This window comes from Carassius gibelio, chromosome A7 (genome assembly GCF_023724105.1).
Source record: "Carassius gibelio isolate Cgi1373 ecotype wild population from Czech Republic chromosome A7, carGib1.2-hapl.c, whole genome shotgun sequence".
Classification (NCBI taxonomy): Eukaryota; Metazoa; Chordata; class Actinopteri; order Cypriniformes; family Cyprinidae; genus Carassius; species Carassius gibelio.
Genome location: NC_068377.1, coordinates 36,095,600 through 36,117,522, shown reverse-complemented (window position 1 = coordinate 36,117,522; position 21,923 = coordinate 36,095,600). Strand labels below are relative to the sequence as shown.

Below are 21,923 nucleotides of genomic sequence, written 5' to 3'. Positions count from 1 at the left end.
GGGTCGGAAGAGTGGGTCTGATTGTAGCTGGGCTGGGGAAGACCTTGACTGAGGTAAGAAAACTTGCAGGGCCCACCATAGACCTCCTCACCAACTTAATTTTAACGTTCCTGAAACGTGTGCTCATCTTAAGTGCTTTTCCCATATCTGAAATCAAATATTTGACAATTATTACATAAAGCAAAGTGCAACCCGTACCGTACTTCTTATCACAGCCTAAAAGACAGAAACACATGAGTGAAAATGGGATGCAGTCAGATGAGGGATATTTGGTGCGATAGTTAGATAGATCCAGCTAGCTAGATAACTAGATATATAGATTGCAAGATAGATAGATAGATAGATAGATAGATAAATAGACATCGAGCTAGATCTATATCTAAAGATAGATTATATAAATAGATAGATACACAGCTAGCTAGCTATATAGATAAACTGCTCAAAAAAATAAAGGGAACACTTGTGGGTTATATTGTGTTGTTAAGTATTCCCTTTATATTTTTGAGAAGGTATATAGATAGAAAGACAGATCCAAAGCTTCCTGATATAGGATCAAATCCAGCCAAGCTTTGTTCAAACCCACAGAACTTTATTTTACATTCTAGTCAAGATCCCAAGGTTTCCAAACAGCCTTAAAATACGTCTTGTGTTTAATATTTCTCTCAAGTCAATATGGGTTACATTAGTCCTATGATCTGGCTTCAGTGAGGCGTTATCGAGCATACACAATATGCAATAAGCCTGTAAGAGTGTAAAAAGTTTTTAAATGTTTACAGTTTAACTTTGCGTTTAACTAGAAACTAAATTCTCCCATTAGCTTCAGAAGTAAATACAGCAACGTTAATGCTCACATAAAGCATGCAACGTTAACGTAACGACAGGCTAATAACGTAATATGGCCTAACGTTAGCGATAACGTTTCACTATACGGTTATCTCATGTCAACAATCATGACACGCAGTACGAGTGTATGTATTGTTTTCCATTACAGTTTAAATGCTCAGTTTTATAATTTTAATACTCTTACCTGAAAATATTAAGCAGGAAATATCGCAACGTTCCCGCATTCGTCCAGTAGACTTCCGATTACCGGGGAGCAGGAATTCTGGGATTGGATCTGGAGTCTTCTCTTGTATATTTGCAAGAGGTGGGTGATCAACCATTTGGATGGATGATCACGGCCTTCTGAGCCTACTAGTAGGCACAGGAGGCCCCTCCTGGCCCATTTCTATGGGCTGATAACTGCTGATAACGCCCCATTCAATCGAGTGATAACGTTCGAATCTATGGAAGCATATGGGTAGCATTATTCAATTTGGGATGTAATATGCAAAATGACAATGCAATATGTAAAATGGCAATGCATTTCTGTATTTACATTTACATTTTCCAATACATTTGTGCAACGTTTGGTGCAAAATGAAAATGAAAATTAAATTACATAATTTTCATTTGCCATTTACTACACCAGTTTTAATATGTAAAATGAATATTAATTTTAACGCTTTATAAGTTGCAAAATTAAAATGAAAATGTATTACAGAAATGATTAGATATGTCTAACATGTTAAAGCAAAAACTGTGGCAAAATGATCATTTAAATGTTATTTTTCTTAAATGCATTAACACTCACAGTCAAGACACTTACGATTGCATTTTCATTCGGTGTCCCGCAATAAATGTAGCAAAATTCAATGTGCACATTGAAAATGCATTCCGAGCCGATCACGTGTCCCCGCCCTCGCGCCACGTCAATCATTGTGTGAACAAGGCGGGGCTTACAGAAGGTCAGAGACTCAAATCTCAATGAGCGGATTCAAGTGAGACAAGATGGACAAGACAGTTGGTCCGTGTATGTTTTGATCATTTCGGTTTATGGCTTCAATATTTCATTCGCACTTGTGGGCGGAGCTGAAACGCTGCTTTCATCTGATTGGTGTAATCGCTCCACCTTCAGCTGGGTCTTGTCATTCTTTCAGACAGAATAAGAGTCAGTGCGAGTGAAGCACTGTAATGTCTGAAACTACACTCACTGTAAATTAGCATAATATTTGAATCAGATGTAGCTGGGCACATAATTCGTGCTGCTGAGACCTGCAAATTATTTCTAGGTCGTAGTATTGTATGAATATTGTCCCACTGATAAAAACACTGCAAATAGTTCTGTCCCTTTGGATAACAGTGAAGTGGAAATAAATATAGTTAAATTTATGAAATAAAATTAAATAGGATTTTTTGGGAAGGTAAGTCTGGCCAGTTATACAAGCAACACGAGTCGGACGAGTCTAAAGATATGAGCTGAATTGGGTGAAACATTAAAGTTCTAGTCTGTGTCAATTACTCTCATAATAAATAATAATAATAATGTTACCTGTATTTTTCGGTATAAGTTACATCAGTCCAAAAATACGTCATGACGAGGAAAAAAACATATATAAATCTCACTGGACTATAAGTCGCATTTATTCAGGGCCAAGAGAAAACATTACCGTCTACAGCCACGAGAGGGCGCTCTGGGGTAGGCTACAGGAGCACTGAGCAGCATAGAGCTAATTTTACTATTTTTATTTAGAAATGTAACTATTCATTTTTACAATTATTTATTAATGTCACACACACACACACACACCCATACCTAGTGCCTAATGACTTAAAAGATGAGAGTGGTAAATGTTACAGACATGGAACTGTTCAGTCTATTGTTGATTTTTATTTCCACTTCACTGTTATCCAAAGGGACAGAACTATTTGCACTGTATTTATCAGTGGGACAATATTCATACAATACTACAACCTAGAAAATAATTTGCAGGTCTCAGCAGCACGAATTATGTGCCCAGCTACATCTGATTCAAATATTATGCTAATTAACAGTGAGCGGTAGTTTCAAACATTACAGTGGTTCACTCGCACTGACTCTTATTCTGTCTGAAAGAATGAAAAGACAGAGCTGAAGGCTGTCAGATGAAAACCGATCCGATTCGACCAATCAGATGAAAGCAGCGTTTCAGCTCCGCCCACAAGTCCGAATGAAATATTGAAGCCATAAACCGAAATGATCAAAACATACACGGACCAACTGTCTTGTCCATCTTGTCTCACTTGAATCCGCTCATTGAGATTTGAGTCTCTGACCTTCTGTAAGCCCCGCCTTGTTCACACAATGATTGACGTGGCGCGAGGGCGGGGACACGTGATCGGCTCGGAATGCATTTTCAATGTGCACATTGAATTTTGCTACATTCATTGCGGGACACCGAATGAAAATGCAATCGTAAGTGTCTTGACTGTGAGTGTTAATGCATTTAAGAAAAATAACATTTAAATGATCATTTTGCCACAGTTTTTGCTTTAACATGTTTAGACATATCTAATCATTTCTGTAATACATTTTCATTTTAATTTTGCAACTTATAAAGCGTTAAAATTAATATTCATTTTACATATTAAAACTGGTGTAGTAAATGGCAAATGAAAATTATGTAATTTCATTTTCATTTTCATTTTGCACCAAACGTTGCACAAATGTATTGGAAAATGTAAATGTAAATACAGAAATGCATTGCCATTTTACATATTGCATTGTCATTTTGCATATTACATCCCAAATTGAATAATGCTACCCATATGCTTCCATACGAATCGGGTGCTCATATATATATGTGTGTATGTGTGGGTTTGGTCAAACCGTGTTCCATGCAGAATGTAAAAAAATAATATATATATATTATGTTGGAATTTGCATCGAACTGGAATTAAGGATATGAACAGGAATTTCGGTCTACTGCACACAAATACAACACAGTCACGCAGCAGAGGAGTTAGCCACAGTTACGTCATTTATTTAGACTAATTATGCCAATTTATTCTGATATGTAGAACACTGTCAACAAAATTTACAGTCAGCAAAATAAAATGTTAAATTTGCCTTCCAGCACCACAGAATGTCTATTATTGTTTATAGAATAATTTGGGGTAAATTAGACTGTTCATCCACATTCAATTATTGAAAGAAAGTTCAAAAGTTTGGGGTCAGTTTGAGGTTTTTATTCAGCAAGCAGACATTAAATTACTTTGATCAAATATCTATTTTAAATAAATGCTTTTCTTTTGAACTTTCTATTAATCAAAGAATCCTGATAAAAAGGTTTCCGCAAAAATATGAACCAACACTGTTTTGATGCTGAATATTAAACTTTGCATTAAAGGAATTAATTACATTTTACAATATATTAAAAAAAAAAACCAGCAATAATAATAATAATTATTATTATTATTTGACCAAATAAATGCAGCCTTGGCAATTAATTCTTTTAAAAATCTTAACAACCTGAATGGTAATACTCTACATATTCCATTTGTATTCTACTTTAAATGTACTATTATTCTATGTCCTCTTTGTGATTTCAGTTTAGCTCCATTCAGTCCTGAATTCTGCATGAGTCTCATGACCATGTGAATGTCTTCTTATATCTGCTTCATCTCTGAAAGGTAATCCATCTAATGTGGGTTAAATACAACCCATGAGAGAGAGAGAGAGAAATACATGTGTAAATGTGCTCATCTGAACACATGCATGCATTATTAGTCATAAATGTTAAGTGTGTCTTTTCTGCCAGCCAGGTACAATTATAATCTAACACCAGTGTCAGACCCCCTCCTCTCCCTTTTCCTCTGATCCAATCATCTTCTCCTACATCCGTTCTCCACTAATCATTTTGGCCCTCCTCACAGTCACAGCAGAAACCAAACTAAAGGACCTCCAAACTCTGCAGGGCGATGATGGATGTCTTGCAGTTGTCGGGTCCAAATCAGGTAAACTCAAATTTTACCATGTAAACCAATTTAATCATATAACACCATGTACAATTATGAAAATATCTTATATGTACACGTACACACACACACACACACACACACACACACACACATATATATATATATATATATATGTGTGTGTGTGTGTGTGTGTGTGTGTGTGTGTGTGTGTGTGTGTGTGTGTGTGTGTGTGTGTGTGTGTGTGTGTGTGTGTGTGTGTGTGTGTACATATAAGATATTTTCATAATTGCAATGGTCACACGATTTTTGTAATGATTTGCAATTCAATAAAATCACTTAAGAATGATATTTTAAAAGGCTGGTTCTATCTGTAAATAAACCATTGTGATAGTAGCCATCTATCCGTGGACTAAAAGCCCCACTGTAAATTTGTCAAGCAGAGTCAATGGATCAGCATGTTTCTGTCGCAGCTGATTCACATTGACTGACTCCCGGCACGATACTCATAGCGTTTCCCATTAGTTGACCTCAGGCTGACCTTACGTTTCATGTTCTCTGACCTGAGTGGCAGCCACAGTGCTAATGTTTTCTGACGACGGGGACAGTGTTCACACATCTGAAGCCAGTCGGTCCTGGTGAGGGCAGGACAGTAATCTGGACCGGCTGCTGAGAGTTCGGCGGCAGGAGTGTGATCTATTTCTCAGAGGTGTTATTTTCACTATCCACTAATGGATCCTCTGCAGTGAATGGGTGCCGTCAGAATGACCAAACAGCTGATAAATATCTCACAATAATCCACACGATTAGTGAAAAGCATGTTGAGAAAAAGTCTAGGCATTTTAACTTTAAACCAAATACTAGTCCATAATCCATAATAACACCTCCATTGAAAAAGTGCATCCCCTGGTGTCCACACAACAAAATTAACCTACATGTTTGTTTAGACCTGTTTTGGGCTGTTTTAAACTGTGCTTGGCATGCATTTTTCTATCCTGATTCAGACAAGATGACTTTTTCACTGAGAAAGCAATATTATGGAATGAGGATATTTTAGCTAGAAACGAAGACTTCCTGATGTATTTGATTGTTGTACGCACACAGTGTTTCTCTTTTATTCTTACAGCACCCATTGTCTTCCCATGAAAAAACGAATTCATCTACATCTTGGATGGCCTAAGAGGGAGAACATTTTTGGCATATTTTCATTTCAGGTTTAACTTTTCCTTTAAAAGTGTTCCCTCTTACTTGCTAACTTTACTGAAACACACACCAGGAAATGTGTATGAAGTGTGTATTTGGATGTCCAGTGACACACACCCCATTATAACTTCCTTGAAGCACCCAAAAACAAAAATCTCAAGAGACAAGCAGCCCTGGGTGACTTCACACTCACCGTTGTTCTTCTTCTCAGATGCATCTGCTCCAAAATGTTGTGACCAGGGACGTGCACAGGGGGGTTGCTCAGGTTGCCCGGGCAACTGCCCATATGCCCTTCTCGACTCACGTTGCCCTTCCGAGGTGGAAAAAAAAGAAATAAAAAAATCGTACTATGGATGCAGAATTTCACGTAGGCTTGGATAAAAAATAAATAAATAAAAAAATAAATAAAAATCGTAAAGCCTCATTCACTTCCATATTCGGGCACCCTTCCGAAAGTGAAAGTCGGTAGAGGAAGGGCAAACTCTCTTTACGTGGCTGCAGCGCTGCACGCGACCGGCACCTGAGCTGAGCCTGCATGAGCGGCCCTAGAAGGAGATTGTCGCGGTTGTCGGGTGAGACGACTCAACGTTGTCGGAAAAGTAATAGTAAGGTTATAATCGTAAACGAAAACGAACGAAAAAACGAAAACTAGTTGGGAAAAAATTGTGTTAACTGAAATAAAAATAAAAACGTGGCATTACAAAACTAACCAAAACTGTAATGTGTGTTTGGCAAAACTAACTAAAATAAAATAAAATTATAGATTAAATGTCCTTAGTTTTCGTCTTTCTCAATGTCTTTCATAGAGCAAACGTTCAGCTGCATTTCATTTCCCTGCGTCTCTCACTCACGCGTCTCTCTCACATAACGTTACTCGCGCGCGCACAGCCCTCCCCTCCTTGCACACCGCGTCTCCATGAGAACGAGTGTTGGAAGAAAGTTCGCGAAAGGTTGGCATCTCGTGAAAACCATTACACAATCACACATTAAAAAGTGGTATAAAAATATTTTTTATTCTGAATATAATTTTGTCAGTGTGTTAATGTCGACCCGAGAAGCGATTGCTACTTTAGAAAGTTAACTAGACGCAAGTTTGGTGTAAAATGCACTTGGGTTGTCGATGTCAAAACACTATTTAAGCAGTGATTTCAAGTAAGGAATAATTGACGACGGGCCGTTGAATTACAGTTTTTCTCAGTCACTTTGGTGCATTTTTCAAAACAGAAATGAAATTCTCAAAACTACTTGTACAACCTTCACATCATCTAGTCATTTACATTTATACACATCATAAAACCAGATTCTCATTCTTTTGAACAAGTTGCCATTGCTTTTATACATTCATGCAATTGATTATGCACATTTATCTGCGGTTTCCTACATTATCAGTTGCTAATGTCATGTCGCTCAAAATGTATTATATAGTTTTCTGTGCAATAGTCAATACCACTCAAAACATCTAGTCTTTAGTTCATAGTATAAGTCATTCAATGCAAAATGTTTCATCTAGTTGTCACAAACTGCCAAGCACACTTTTTATTTTTATTTTTACACATTATTATTAGACTTTTTGTCAATTTGGCATGAATTGTGCAAGTGAATCTTGACTAATGAAGAGAATGTAGATGATAAACCAATGATAAACCATTTCTCTGAAATAGCTGAAAAAAAGCTGAAATAGGTTCATCTCATGAATCTTCAGTTGGAAAGCTTATACTGTATAGACAGGACAACACAAGAGTTACACATTCTGAAAAAAGACTTATTTTCATCTTTGTGCCCATATTTCCTTTTCCTTTTCTATATCACAAAAACATTGTAAATGTTTTTTTTTTTTTTTTTTTGGTCAGACCACTAGTAAAAGTGTAACTGGGAATTCTATCCAGTCTCTTTCAATCAATATCCCATACAGTAATGTGTAAATGTATACTTTTGAAATGGATATATGGCATACATAAACATATGGCATACTGTTCAATACAGTAGTTTACATCAGAACATCCCTCCAGAGTTATATTGACAACATGACTAAGCAAACTGACTGTCTTATCCGTAAACTATGACACAAGGACTTGTCTTTATGATGGCACTGATATGTTCATTGACACAGATATTTATTTTTGAGAGATGATCTAAGGATTTTGACCAAGAGACTGGCTTTTGCAGGTAATCCATTGTGTTCTGCTATTTGTACGAGTTGTTTTGAGAAATGCACTTCTTGTTTTGCAATTCTCAAGGATGATTCGAGAAATGTACCAAAGCAACTGAGAAAAACTGTATTAGAAAAATAATGCACATCTCAGGTGGTGATTCGGTCACGACTCGAAGCGGAGTCAATTATTCCGCATATACCACGGTTACCACACCTCAAGACATCGATCAGATGATATATTTAAAGGGATTCGTTCGGTTTTTGTACTTAATCGCTATTGTGGGTAGGACTATTTCTTCCGCATCTCATCCAACGTTTCTTTTGCTGGTTTCACATTCACAATGTCATTTTAAAGCTGGTAATGGAGCCTTGAGCCGTAGTATTATAATGCAGTTATTAATGAAGTTATTAGAAAGAGAGCGAGAGAGAGACACACACACACACACAGAGAGTGAGAGAGAGAGAGAGAGCTTGTGTGAATTAGACTGCAGCAGCGTCTCTAAACAGCGCTGTTATTACCTCGCTAGTGGGAAATGTCATGTGTACTTTTGGAAAATCGTCTGTCATGTTGTTGTTTTTGTTAGTCCTGTAATTTCCGTTATTACAGTTTTACTATGCGAAGTGATATGGAACTGTAATGCGGTCAAGAGAGCTGCCTGGAACTACATTCGCCATGCTTTTCCCAGAAAATAATGTCACGCCTCAGAACGTTCGTCAGCCAATCAGATTCAAGCATTCAACGGCCCCGTAGTATAAATATTAAATAATGTTATGTCATTTTTTTACTCTTACACTGAATGTTTGCTCCTTCATTCCAGATGAGCAGGCTATTGAATAGGGTAAATTTAGTATAGGGTGTGAAAATTGTACAGCTGTGGAATTTGTATAGGGTGTGAATTCTGTGAGTGCCCTTTTTTTAGATCAGAGCAACTGCCCCTCAAAATTCCTGTGCACGTCCCTGGTTGTGACACACACCATGTACCAACACATGCTCAAATCAGTCTGGATAAACCTATAGAAACACACACACATTTGCTTGCTTGTATTTGCAAATACCTCAAATCACAGAACCTCCAAATATTTCAATGCCACATATTTAAAACATAATAATTCTGATTTGGTGGAAACATGTTAAGGTTTTTCATATAAAGACACAGTTCTCTCTCTCTCTCTCTCTCTCTCTCTCTCTCTCTCTCTCTCTCTCTCTCTCTCTCTCTCTCTCTCATAGAGTCCAGGACAGTAAAGAAAATGGGACACAGATGGGATGTTTGTCCTGCCGCCTGAAAGAAACACATGAAAGATATATCCCACTATCTCCTTCTCTTTTCTTCAAAATATGCATAATTTACCTACAATAACAGAATTCAGTCTTGCTGTGTGAGAGACCTAATATTAATACTTTAATTTCTAGAATAAAATGTAAGTGCAAAACTCGCCACCACAATGCTACACTGGTACAAAAGCTGTCACTGGGGTGGTACCTTTTCAAATAGTACACTTTTCTACCTAAACAATAAGTACCTAAAGTGTACATATTAGTATCAAAAGGTACCGCCCAGTGACAGCTTTTGTATCCTTTTCTCTGAAAGTGTAGGGTGTTGACGAAGGTTGGCATGATGAGTCGATGGGTGCAGTTGTCTTCCCTTTCTTGAATAAAAATAAAAAATTGTTTGCAGTGTGATCAGAAGGTACAGTTTATTTTGTAAAATGCAATAAAAGTAATAGACATCTATTAGAAGTTTAGACTTTTAAGCAGTGCTAATACAAGACATTTACATTTAGAGACCATAAAGACATATTTTTTCCATTCAGGTTTAACTTTTTTGGTTTTAAAAGTTCTTAAATTTACCTTCATAAAACCTCCAGAAACACCTCCAGAGAGCCTCTGTTTGGACAGAAATCTGTCTCTCTTTAAATTATGTTTTTGTTTATGTTTAGCTTACAGATTAACTCAAAGCCAACAGACATCAAATAAAAGCCACACAACTGCAATTTTGGGATCTTAAAGCACTGTCTTCTCTCATTTCAAGGTTTTATATAAAACAGACTGTATTAGTTTTATTGATCCCATCCTTTGCTGCCTTTCTCTCTTCAGTCTCCATCTCTCTCTCTCTCTCTCTCTCTCTCAGAGCGGGGCGGGTGAGTGGAGTCATCATACGGTCACTGCGCTTCACCAGGCTAGACTGCGACTCAGAGCTGCAGAACATGACAGTGTGCATTAGTGTAGAGCTGAACGGAGAGAGAGAGAGAGAAGTGCAGTATAAAAGAACCAGTAGGATGAGAAACTCGAGGAGACTATGAGAGAGAGAGAGTGAACATCAGCGCACTTACATGAACCCAGCTCAGGATGAGCCCTGCAAAATGTGATTCATCAAATATGGATGCACTTTGTGTGGATCTTTTAGATAAAGTTCAAGGAACAGCCATCCATCACCCACGCAGATTATTTTCTCATTAAATTTAGTTTTGAAATCGAATTGGATCATGTTATTTTTTTTACATGCGTCTTCGGTCCTGCTGTGGTTGATTTGGTATAGTACATGCTGCTCCTAATAATTAGTCTACAAAATACTTCACTTTTTGGATGACGTAATCTTACTTTTTTAAAGGCTTTCTGAAATATAAAAACAGTAATTTTATAGAAATAAAAAGTGGAAACACTTTACAATTAGGTAATGCACTTTAGGCCGCAGTGTTGTTTTCTGATACTAAAGTTTTTATTCATACTTTGAGTTTTTATTTTTACATTTCATTTTAGAATTTTAGTTAAAGTTTTAGTAATTTTGTTTTGTCATTGTCTTTAATATAGTTTTTATTGATTTGTATTTTGCTTTTAAACTGTATTTTATTTTATTTCAGTTAATGTTTGTTTTCATAAAAGTATTTTTTTAAACGTTTTAGTTTTATTTGTATAATAATTTTTCATAATCATTCAATTGTCATTTAAAGTTTTTTAAAGTCAATATTTTTATTTCAGTTTTAGTTTGTGATATTTTAGTATTAAGTTAAACTAAATAAAAATAAGAAAAGTTTCCTTTGGCAAATATAGCTAAAATAAAAAAAATAAAAAAGTGGGATGTTGTTTTTTCTGATTTCATTTATTTTACTTCAAGTAACAAAAAAATATGGTTGTAGCTTTAATAACCTTGGCAATATCATAATAACATTTTTTACAGCTTATCAAGGTATTTAGTTTGTACACATGAACTGACTCTGTCGAGAATTTGTCTTTTCAGTGTTTGTTTTCAAAGGTGTTCACATTTGTGATCTGGTGTCATTGCTCCACCCACATCAGACTAGATACATCTTTATTGGTCTCGACAGTATCCAATAGTAATGCACAACAGCTAGCAAGAGAAATACATGATCTCATTTTCAGGGAAGCCTAAAGCGAGCTTCATGAGCCAACGTTCATTTGTTATCTTTCCTTCCTCCATCCCTCTTTTTATTCTCACTGCGCTCTGCTGGTCTGTGACCAGAGGCTCGTTCTCTTCCGTGTCCCTTTGCTCCCTTCAGCTGTCCAACAGACCTGATCCCAGATCAGAGATGAAGCACACAGAGGTGGTGACCCTCATCTCGCCCTGAGCTTTTGTGCTCCGTACATGACCTTATGACAGCAAAGCGAGGTGACCCACTTTCAAACGACGTGACATAGTTTGAGGGCAGTAAAAGATGGAGTTAGGATCAGTTTCATTGACATTTTGTCAGAATGAGCCCTTCCTCTGCCTTTAGGCTCACAGCGGCCCAGAATCACTGCGGTTCAGAAGTTCACAGAGTCTCTTTTTCCTGCTATATATTAAAAAATAAGATTTATGTGTACTAATAATTAAATTATATATATATATATATATATATATATTTTATTCATTCACTGTCACTAATGATCAGTCTAATGTGTCCTTGCTGAAAAAAAATATGAATTTCTTGTAAAAAAGAAATTGTTAACCAATAGACAAAAAAGTATAGCTTTAGAAGTCAATATATTGTTTGTTTTATTTTCACTTTTTTATACAGTTTTTTTTTTTTTATAATGAACATACTAATGTCAAATTGACAATCCTGATAAAATGAATTTGTGGTATAATGATCTGAATAAGCACTAAAGGAAAAGAGTTTGTACTTTAAAAAATTTACTCAATTAATGCTGCATGTATCATGTATATATGATATGTATTTATATTTATGTTTAAAATCAATAAGCCTCCTACAGATCAATCTCTGCATGCAGTCACAGGATAAAAGTTATTAATCTATATAATTCTGGTGTCAAAAGGCTAAACTCCTGATGGACGCCTAATGAACTTCATCCTTTGGGGTTCTTTGTCCTTTACCTCGGTCATTTATGCACATATGACAATACAGAAATACATGTCCAGTTCAATTTTGTAGTGGATGATGGGAGTTCACACATGACGCAGAGTCACATGCTAGGCTATTCTTCATTGAAAACATTTATCAAATAATTCTTCTAATTATTACAGACCTAAATTTAGTTTCCATGAGCTGGTACTGAGATCAATGTTTACCTAAAACCCATAAAGACATGTTAACCTAAAACGTCCATGCTAGTCAAGTAATCTGACAATAATGAATTGAAATAAGCTTGATTGACAGGAGAGACACCATGGACACAGCAACAGAAACGTCAACAAACTCTGCGGTCATGAGGTGAGTTTTTGTTCGATGTTTTTAGAATTTTTTATAAATAAATAACACATTTTTATTTTATATTTTGTAGAGGTTGTGGTATTAATAACCCACATTAATTAATTTAGAAATTATAACTCATTGCATTTGTTTATTTCTAGTGTTAATCGGTCGGATGTTTCCGGATCGTTGACTCGGCGGGTTCGTGCATTTCCGCCGGAGAACGACTTGTTTCACGCGGCCGCGTGCGGAGCGCGTGAGTGGTTGAGTTCGGCTCTGAAGAGTGCGCGCAAACCACTGCACACTGACAAACGCGTGCGTGCTTTACACTCACACACAATGCACTGTTATTAATTCAGCTCCAACTGCTTAACATTAGACATTAAAGAGCAAACACTTGCATTGACTGACGGTTCAGATGTCAGTGCTGGTGACGTCAGCTGGGTCTCCTGTTTTGTCTGTCATTCCCCATTTTCAGTGAAATGTTTACTGCTAATACAAATATCATGCAAAACGTATATAAGCAGTGGATAAATATTACATTAATAATCATAAAGTACGTATAAGTTTATTTTAAAATAATGTGCAGTAAGACATGATCTGGAGCTTTTTAAAAACATTTTTCTTGCAATTTTACATTGTATGTTACACTGATATTCTTGATTAATCTTTAGTTTTGAATAACGGTTAAGTAGATTTTAAGACTTCAATAAATGACCATGAGTTAAATAAAGATAAAGCATATATTATAAAGCATAACTGTTAATATTTATTAAATAATTTCACATCCATTGAATGCAATGATCTACCCCCAAACCAGATATGTCTCACTTTAAACACGATTTCAATCTTCACTGCCATGTTTTACATAACTGTAAAGTCAAAAGACTATTAGAGCTTAGAACATTATAACCAAGGATATGTCGATTGGTAACCTCAGTTGAAGTGGAAAGTATTTTTGGATGGCATTTTGATAAAAGATCATGAGAACAATATGAAACTATGTGTGTGTGTGTGTGTGTGTGTGTGTGTGTGTGTGTGTGTGTGTGTGTGTATGTGTGTCAGGGTCTCAGTGTGCTTCATATAGCAGCTCTACATGGACATCTGGACTGTATGGAGCTGCTGCTGGACGCCGGTGGTCCTGTGGATGTGAATAGCAGTTGTCCTCATGGACGCAGACCTGTACATATGGTGCTAAGTGCCCAGAGCCGACCCAACACACACGCCTGCCTCATTTACCTGCTGGAACATGGAGCCCAGATCAATGTGTATGAACCCATAACCATTAAGATATTTAAACACAGATATGTATTAAAATGCAGATTACTTTGTTTCTTACATTAAAGTCAGCATTAAACAATATGAAGCATACAACCAATTGTAGTTATTTTGGAGTGAAACTGGATATTTAATAAGGAATAAAATAGGCGGGACTTTGCTTTACCTTCCAGGTTTTGATTGGATTAGGAAAGGTTTGCGGGGGCTTAAAAAAAAGATGGATTGAGGGTGTAACAAGTAAATTTAACAAATTTAATTTAATTTTTGTATAAATGTTTTAATAACAAATCATTTATTATTTTTATTTTTATTATATATATATATATATATATATATATATATATATATATATATATATATATATATATAAAATGCATGGACGAATTGTGCAAAATTACATTAGGATAGATTAGCCAAAAAGGCAAGCAATTTCTTTAAGGTTGAGTAAGCTATTATATTTTTGATCAAAGATTATATAAAACATAATAATATTTTATTTTATATTATGACATTGTTTTATTTTATTGTTTTATTTTCACTGAAGAATTGTGCAAAATTAGACAAGGATATAGTTAAATTCATCTGAAAAGGCAAGTAATTATTAAGTTGGAGCAAGTTATTATATCTTGATCAAATATTGTAAAACAATATTGAATAAAAAAATATTATTTTTTATTTTATTTTTTTATTTTAATATATGCAGTGACAAATTGTGCATAATTAGACCAGGACTGGAAACAGCCAAAAAGAAAAGTCATTTCTTTTTAAGGTTAAGCAAGCTATTGTATTTGGATCGAAAATTATTAAAACAATTATTCAAATTTCTTTTATGTCTTTTTTTTTTTTTTTTTTATTGATTGATTGATTTATTTTTGCCCTAACATACAAACATGCACTAATTAATATAATTATTATTTATTTATTAGATTACCAGACATAATTTATTAGATACTGAAGTCAAATTACCATTGGATGAAAAGCAAGCATATGGAAGTTCCATGGGGTCTTCTGTCTAGTAAAGCTGTTTCAGCTTCTTCAGTGTTGTTGTATCCTCAGCTCCACAGATGAAGGACTCACTCCGCTGCATCTGGCCGCTGCTGAAGGTCTGACTGACTGTACAGAGACACTAGTGAGAAACGGGGCAGACATACTCGCTCAAGACAAGAGGGGTCACACACCCCTCGACCTCTCAAGGATCTGGGGCCACAGACTCACTGCAAGGTATCGGTGTCACATTGCATATGGGCAAAAGCTGCTAGCATGAAGTCTGATATGTAAATCAACATGTTTTTGTGCAAAAGGTTTCTGAAAGATGCCATGTGGCGAAAAAACAAAGAGCAGGAGATCAAGAAAAGCAAACAGATACATGATCTCAGGCAGAGCCAGTGTTGCAGTGTGCTGGATTTACCTCACTTGGGTCGCTCCCTAAAACCAGACGTCTCGCCCTGGACTGAGGTGGCCATGCACCTGGCCGAGGAGCTGAAGCCTGGACACTACTAGACACTTTACACAATTAAAAAAAAGATACAAAACTGTGAGTGGTATGTACTTTTAATATACAAATATGCAGTCTTTAGGCGAAAATAAGTTACAAAGTTGTACTCTTTTCAAAGGTACCGCCCCAGTGTTTTTTCAGAGAGTATATCATCTATAGACACCAAAGTCATGTTCTCAATAGTAACGCAACCTTCTGATTGACAGCAGGAGGTCAGGACTCCATTGCAGCTTTCATTGGCTAAGAACCGCCCAAGAGGTGTCTGACTGTTATTTAAAGCAACCAATCATGTTTAGGGGCGTGAAAAATTCAATTGTAAAATCGCTGTCATTTTTTAACAGAAATGAATAAAGTTGCCAAAGGTTTCTGTTTGAAATGAATGCTATTCTTTTGAACTTTCTGTTCATAAAAGAAAAGAAAATGTTTGATGTTACCCACAAAAACATTGCACAGCAAAACATAGCACATCAATAATGACTGAACATGCTGTTTTCAGCATTAGAAATCAGAAATGTTTCTTGAGCAGCAAATCATAATATAAGAATGATTTCTGAAGGCTCTGACACATTCGTGACAGATTTTATGAGATTCATCGAGAGTCGAACGCTTTTCCAAAACATTTCAAATCTGAGCAAAGGCTAACATTTTTGGAGTAGCTTTTAACTGCAACATGCCTCTGCATGCATATCACCAATGTGTGAAAACTGGAGTAGAAAACATGTATGAGGGCGAAAACATCTCTGAAAAGTTCCTCAATGCTGAACTATGTAGGTGTGAATGCGAATGCAGTTTGAAAGCTGGAGGTCGAAACGGTAGTGACCCGGGTCACGGCCCAAAACAGCTCTGCTGTCATCATCCGATCCCAGAGCACACATTTTTGACATGCGAGAAAAGAGCTGCCCTTTTACACTGACCTAGAACCAGTTTTCTGTGTAACCTCAGCCATTAAGAAACATGCCACAAAATAGTCTGATAACACCAGCAAAGGGCAACTTGCGCCCTCCTAAGAGATTCGCTCCTGAAGCGAATGTGTGCTGACCTTTCCTCAACCTCGCACTCCAAGTGTTAGATCCCATCTGCCAAATACAGAGCAGTGCAAATGTGTCAGTACAAACCGTGTTTGAGTCACTCAGACCTTTCATTAGAAACTCTTCACATACACCGCTTAAGAAAATGAACAAAATCTGTATTTTGGTCAAAGAGCTATACTACACAACTCAGATTTAAATCAAAAATTAAAATGAAACACATCATAGTTCTGCTTTGGGGGCATCCTGCAAAATGTATTCATGAGGTCTGAACATGTCCAAAAAAAAAAAAAACAATTTTTTAACAAAGCTTCTTTTATAAACAATTATCTACTTATTTTAATCCAGCTGGAAAAAAATAGGCTTTTTAATTGATAAGCTCAATTGTTAAGAATGTTTGCAAAAAGATTTCCTGATAATTAAGCACATTAATTTGCTTTAATTGCGAACACTTTTAACATGAATATTTTCTGATAGTTAAACACATCTAGTAATATCATAAATCAACACATTTTTAGACCTTAGAATTCAAATGTCATCCTAAATGACAATTTTTTAAAAATGAAAAATGTTTTGAAGGCAAATATTTAATTACAAAAGGAAATTTATTTAAAAAAAAAATACATTACACTAAAAAAAAAAAAAAAAAAAAAAAAAAACACAATGCTCTAATTGTTAAATCCAAATAATTCTTAAAAAGCTTTCATTCTCTTAAAGCAAGATTTTCTTTTACGTGATTTTGGGCTGAAATGTGACCTGATATGTTTCTGAGATTTACCCACGATGCATCAGATCCTTATTTGTGCATGACAATGTTTACCTTTCAAAAACTCATACAACTGAATTTTATTACACTTCTGTACAGCACACAAATTAAGCATGGCCAACACTATGGCTCTCATGGCTGCAGTATTTAAAGCAACATCTTACCCTAAAATTAGCTTTTCTTTGCTCGTCACACCACAAGCAGATATAAAACAGATTTATAAATCAACACAAACAATCCTTACTGAAACTGGCTCATCATCAGGTTATTATAAATGACTTGCTTGAAGTCTAACCTTAAACAAATACTTGTAGTGTAAGATGTGACGAAGAGTGAGTGAACCAAACACTGGATTCAGGGTAAAAGATTTCTTTAAAATGTGAACAAAAAAAATCAATTCATTCATGAGCGCACTAGCTTTCGAAGTGATGCACTTAGAAGAAAATCAGCAGCAGCCTCAAGAGAAGCCGAAGCCCCTTCCACATTCATCCACGTACAGACAAAAGATCAAGCCTTTATGATTGAAAGACTTCTCTTATCCTTTCATGTCTTTAGATGCCTAAGAAAAAATTAGCTGGCAACTCTGGATATGAAACTACAAACAGTTAAGTTCATTTTTTCAGGTTTATGTGCGTTTGTTCTGATCTGGTCCTCTCCCTCGGCTACAGATTCAATCTCATGATCATCGTTTCTCCCACAAAAACAAGCGGTCCACTGAAAGGGGCTGGTGGCCTGAACAAACTCTCCCAAACCCCTCCGTCTGAAGCGCTTTATCAGTACATCTTCTGTCGGCTTGGCAAAACAGCCTCCTTCAGGAAGGAGAAGATGAGCAGGATGCCCGAGCGCTTGCCCCGCTTGCCTTTAGTGAAGTAATTTGACACCACATCATCTGAGAAAAACATAGGTACAGGAAATAATGAACAGGATTTAAATAGACGGAAGAAGTGGGTGATCAGTAAAGAAAACATTCTGATGATGATAATATAATATGCACATTGTAATGAAATCCCATTTAGTTTTGATGGCATGTAAATTTGTAAATTACAACAGAATGTATTTATTTGTAATATTTTTTATTAATTATACAAAAAAATCCTTTATTTAAAAACATATTTTAATACAATATATATATATATATATATGTATATGTGTGTGTGTGTGTGTGTGTGTGTGTGTATGCATTAAAAAAATTATCATTTTTATTTTGGATTATTTACATTTCTACTGTAAAACAATGCTCAAAGTAAAATTAATATTTGAGTATTTTTGGAGGTACATGTATTAAAAAAATATTTTTAATTAATTATTTTTATTTTATTTGATATTTTATGTGATAAGACTTAATTAATTGATACTTAATGTTCCAAGTAAAATGCATATCTACATATTTTCTGAAGGTATGAATTACAAAAAAATCTATTTTATTTTTTTATTTTTTATTTGTATTTTTTAAATTTATTTTTAATAAAATATAAAAAAAAATCTTCTTTTATTTATCATCATTCAATTAGACTGAACTGAATTAGACTTTTGGACACTTCTAGCCAGTGTTTTTTTCATTTTTTATTTAAAATATACTTAAAATTATACTATAAGGCATAAGATAATGCTATTAAATGTGTTATATTATGCATTATGTATTAAACTATGTCATCTATGCTTTTTAAAACCAAACTAAATTTTAACTGAAAGTGTTTCTCCTAAGCAAACTTTGCCCACTTTTTAACATTTTGGACAGATCCAAATATATTTATTCAATACTTTTCACACAGATTTCTACCATTTTAATGTATGCACCGGTATATCATCAGCCCTGGAAGCATAGTATATCAGGACAGTTCAAGAATAGGGATATAGTTAAAGTTATAGTTTAAAACAGACTGTATGAAAACACAGTTTGCTGTCACTCACCTCCCTGCTGCATAGTGGATGGAAGAACATTTTCTCCAGCAGAGAGGGAAACGAAGAAAGAGAATGGAGTCACCCACAGACATACAGTGAAGTACGCTAGAACCTGAAAACACACACACACACACACACACATTAGTCTGAACTCCATCCTACAGTAAGCTCTGACATCACTTAAGGAGAGTTTTTGTGGTTTAAGTCTTTAAAAAGAAAACGAGCCAACCTCAGAGAAAGGATAGTACTCCTCCGCGAAATACTGGAAGGCCATATAGTGGTTCAACACAACCAGTACTGCACAAGAGAGCAAAGACACAGATGAGAAGAGAACACACAAACACACATAAAACATGTCTCCTAAGAGGCTCTTCATCACACACCACACGACAGAATGAAGTTTGGCGAGGTCAGCATGATATATGGAAACGTCTGCAGTAGACCGAAGTAAACCAGGTTGGTGAAGAGACCCACTCCGATCATGAGCGTGGGGAAACCCTCGAACAGGTAGAGTCCCACCAGCACCGCTGTGGAGAACTGAGAGATGAGAGAACGAGTTAAGATGAAACATATGTAACCTGACATCACAAAGAGCATGCAATACTGTCTAAAGTGTACCGTTGGAGAAGACGTCGTGCTGGTATACTCACCATAATCATATATTTAATAATGCGGCTGGTGGCGACGGTGTACTCCTCGATTAACTCTGCCAGATAATACAGGCCTGCAGCTGAGAAGACAAAACTACACACTTACACACACAGACTGTACAAGACAACACTTTACTTAAAGCCTTGATGTATGATGCATCATAAAAAGATTCATAATAAACATTTCAACTTTTCATAACTGTAACTGAAATTCAAATGCATTATTATATTTGCAGATCCCTTGTTACATCTGAAATTGGTTGTCTATTTGCATTATACCTGCTAAAAGTGTATCAGTGTATAGTCGGGTATTATTATGTGTTATTACGGTGCTTAAAAGTATTCATGGGATCCTAGAGTGCATTATAAGGTGCATTACAAAGCATAATTAATACATTAAAAAACTTTTGCAATGCATTCTATCTATCTATCTATCTATCTATCTATCTATCATCCACAGAGTACAGTTGTAAACATACAGGTACACACAACTTCTGGTTTTTCAGGTTGCCATATTCTCAGTCACCATTTTAATTACATCTGCATATGAGGACAGTGACATTTGTAATGTTTCTTTTTACGACAATGACAACATTCAGCATGTGTCAACCACACTTTGCCGCAAAAATAGTTAAATTAGCCATCAAACATTTGCAATTAAGACAACTGAGAGATGTGACTTGTCCCTAAAGATTGTGATAAAAACGGTCAGAGCCATTAGTAATCGATGCAGTCCTGTATTCTGGAACACTACCATGTGAAACAGAAAAACAAGTGAAAGCCTGAAACACAATTAGCTTATTGATTATTATGATGATGACGATGATGAGGATTTTAGGCAAAGATATGGGACTTATGTTTTGTTCTAGCTCAGCAAACTGTCAAAATGTTCTACAACGGTATTTTATTTATTTATTTTTTTACCATAAGCTACAATTAATTAATTAATTAATTAATAATAAACCGAAATGTTATAGATAATAAGCACAGGAGCTGTGGGGTTTCTTTGGTCGCGTCAGCAAAAGGGAGTTAGCGGCTAACACTGTGACAGAAAACTCACCGATACCGAGAGTAACGAAACATATCTGCACCACCAGAGACAACCAGCTGAGTAAATAAATAAACCACATCTTTTTAAAAGAGCTAGACGAATAAATACGGGACCGGTAAACAATAAAGGAAATGTGTGTCTCTGCTGCTAGGCTAACTTCTTCTTCTTCTCGGCTTTAGCCGGCGGCTAGCAACCAGCGTGATTAGAGCATTACCGCCACCTTCTGTTCCGGAGTCTGGAACAGAGCGTACTTATTAACCCTTTGAGCGGTACGGTACCACATACGGGATTTAGCACGTTTGGTGACATCCACGACTGCCAAATTCAAACTGTTTTCACTCAATGACCAGTGCTGAGCCAGAGAGAGACATGCACTGCTCTTGTCATATAATCACAACTATGCAGTGTTCTTAACCACATAATGCATATTTAGGTTTCAGACATTTAAATACACATAAGTAGTAGTAAAACAATACATTTAGAGTTTGACAAATACAAGCATATGTCTATGGAAGCAACAATAAAAATCCTTTCAAATTATTTTTTTTAGATGGGTTTTATTCATATAAGATACACATGGTGTAAGTAACTATAAAGTTCACTCTGTTCTTCACCCAGTTCACCTGTCACTTATTATTTGTATTTCAGGAGAAATTGATTAATTCACGTGCTGTAAATCCGACTGACAGGACTCTCTGCATTGCAGCACGAACAAACATGGCGGCACCCATCTCACATTGCAGATCATGATCAAGATTATTTAGAAAGGTTTTTAAATGACCAAATATACTTATTTACACATATTTGTGAATCTGAATATCAGATTGTTCATCACCTGGTATGCAAATTTGTGAATAAAAAAAAAGGAAAAACAAAATAAAAGTGATCCATCTGTCATACAGTCTTTTCGTGGCTGCGGTTTGTCATGTGATAAAGCCTGTCGCGTCACCATGGAAACAGTAAGGGGAAATGTTC

At 35.8% G+C, this 21,923-nt stretch overlaps 2 protein-coding genes across 2 annotated transcripts; one reads left to right on the top strand and one right to left on the bottom strand.

The window, feature by feature from the left end:
- The first annotated feature begins 13,819 nt into the window (after positions 1-13,819).
- ankrd53 (ankyrin repeat domain 53) lies at positions 13,820-15,903 on the top strand. Its single transcript, XM_052602783.1, has 3 exons — positions 13,820-14,046; positions 15,113-15,277; positions 15,358-15,903. Exons 1-3 carry the CDS (start codon positions 13,892-13,894, stop codon positions 15,554-15,556), a joined length of 519 nt encoding a protein of 172 aa, XP_052458743.1. The 5' UTR covers positions 13,820-13,891; the 3' UTR covers positions 15,557-15,903.
- Positions 15,904-17,410: 1,507 nt separating this feature from the next.
- Positions 17,411-21,173, bottom strand: LOC128017403 (protein TEX261-like). The gene is made up of 6 exons (XM_052602782.1): positions 20,958-21,173; positions 19,898-19,977; positions 19,631-19,784; positions 19,477-19,544; positions 19,257-19,359; positions 17,411-18,234 (listed from the first exon to the last, which is right to left on the bottom strand). The coding sequence occupies exons 1-6, from the start codon at positions 21,025-21,027 to the stop codon at positions 18,119-18,121; spliced, it is 591 nt and encodes a 196-aa protein (XP_052458742.1). The 5' UTR covers positions 21,028-21,173; the 3' UTR covers positions 17,411-18,118.
- Between the last annotated feature and the right edge of the window lie 750 nt (positions 21,174-21,923).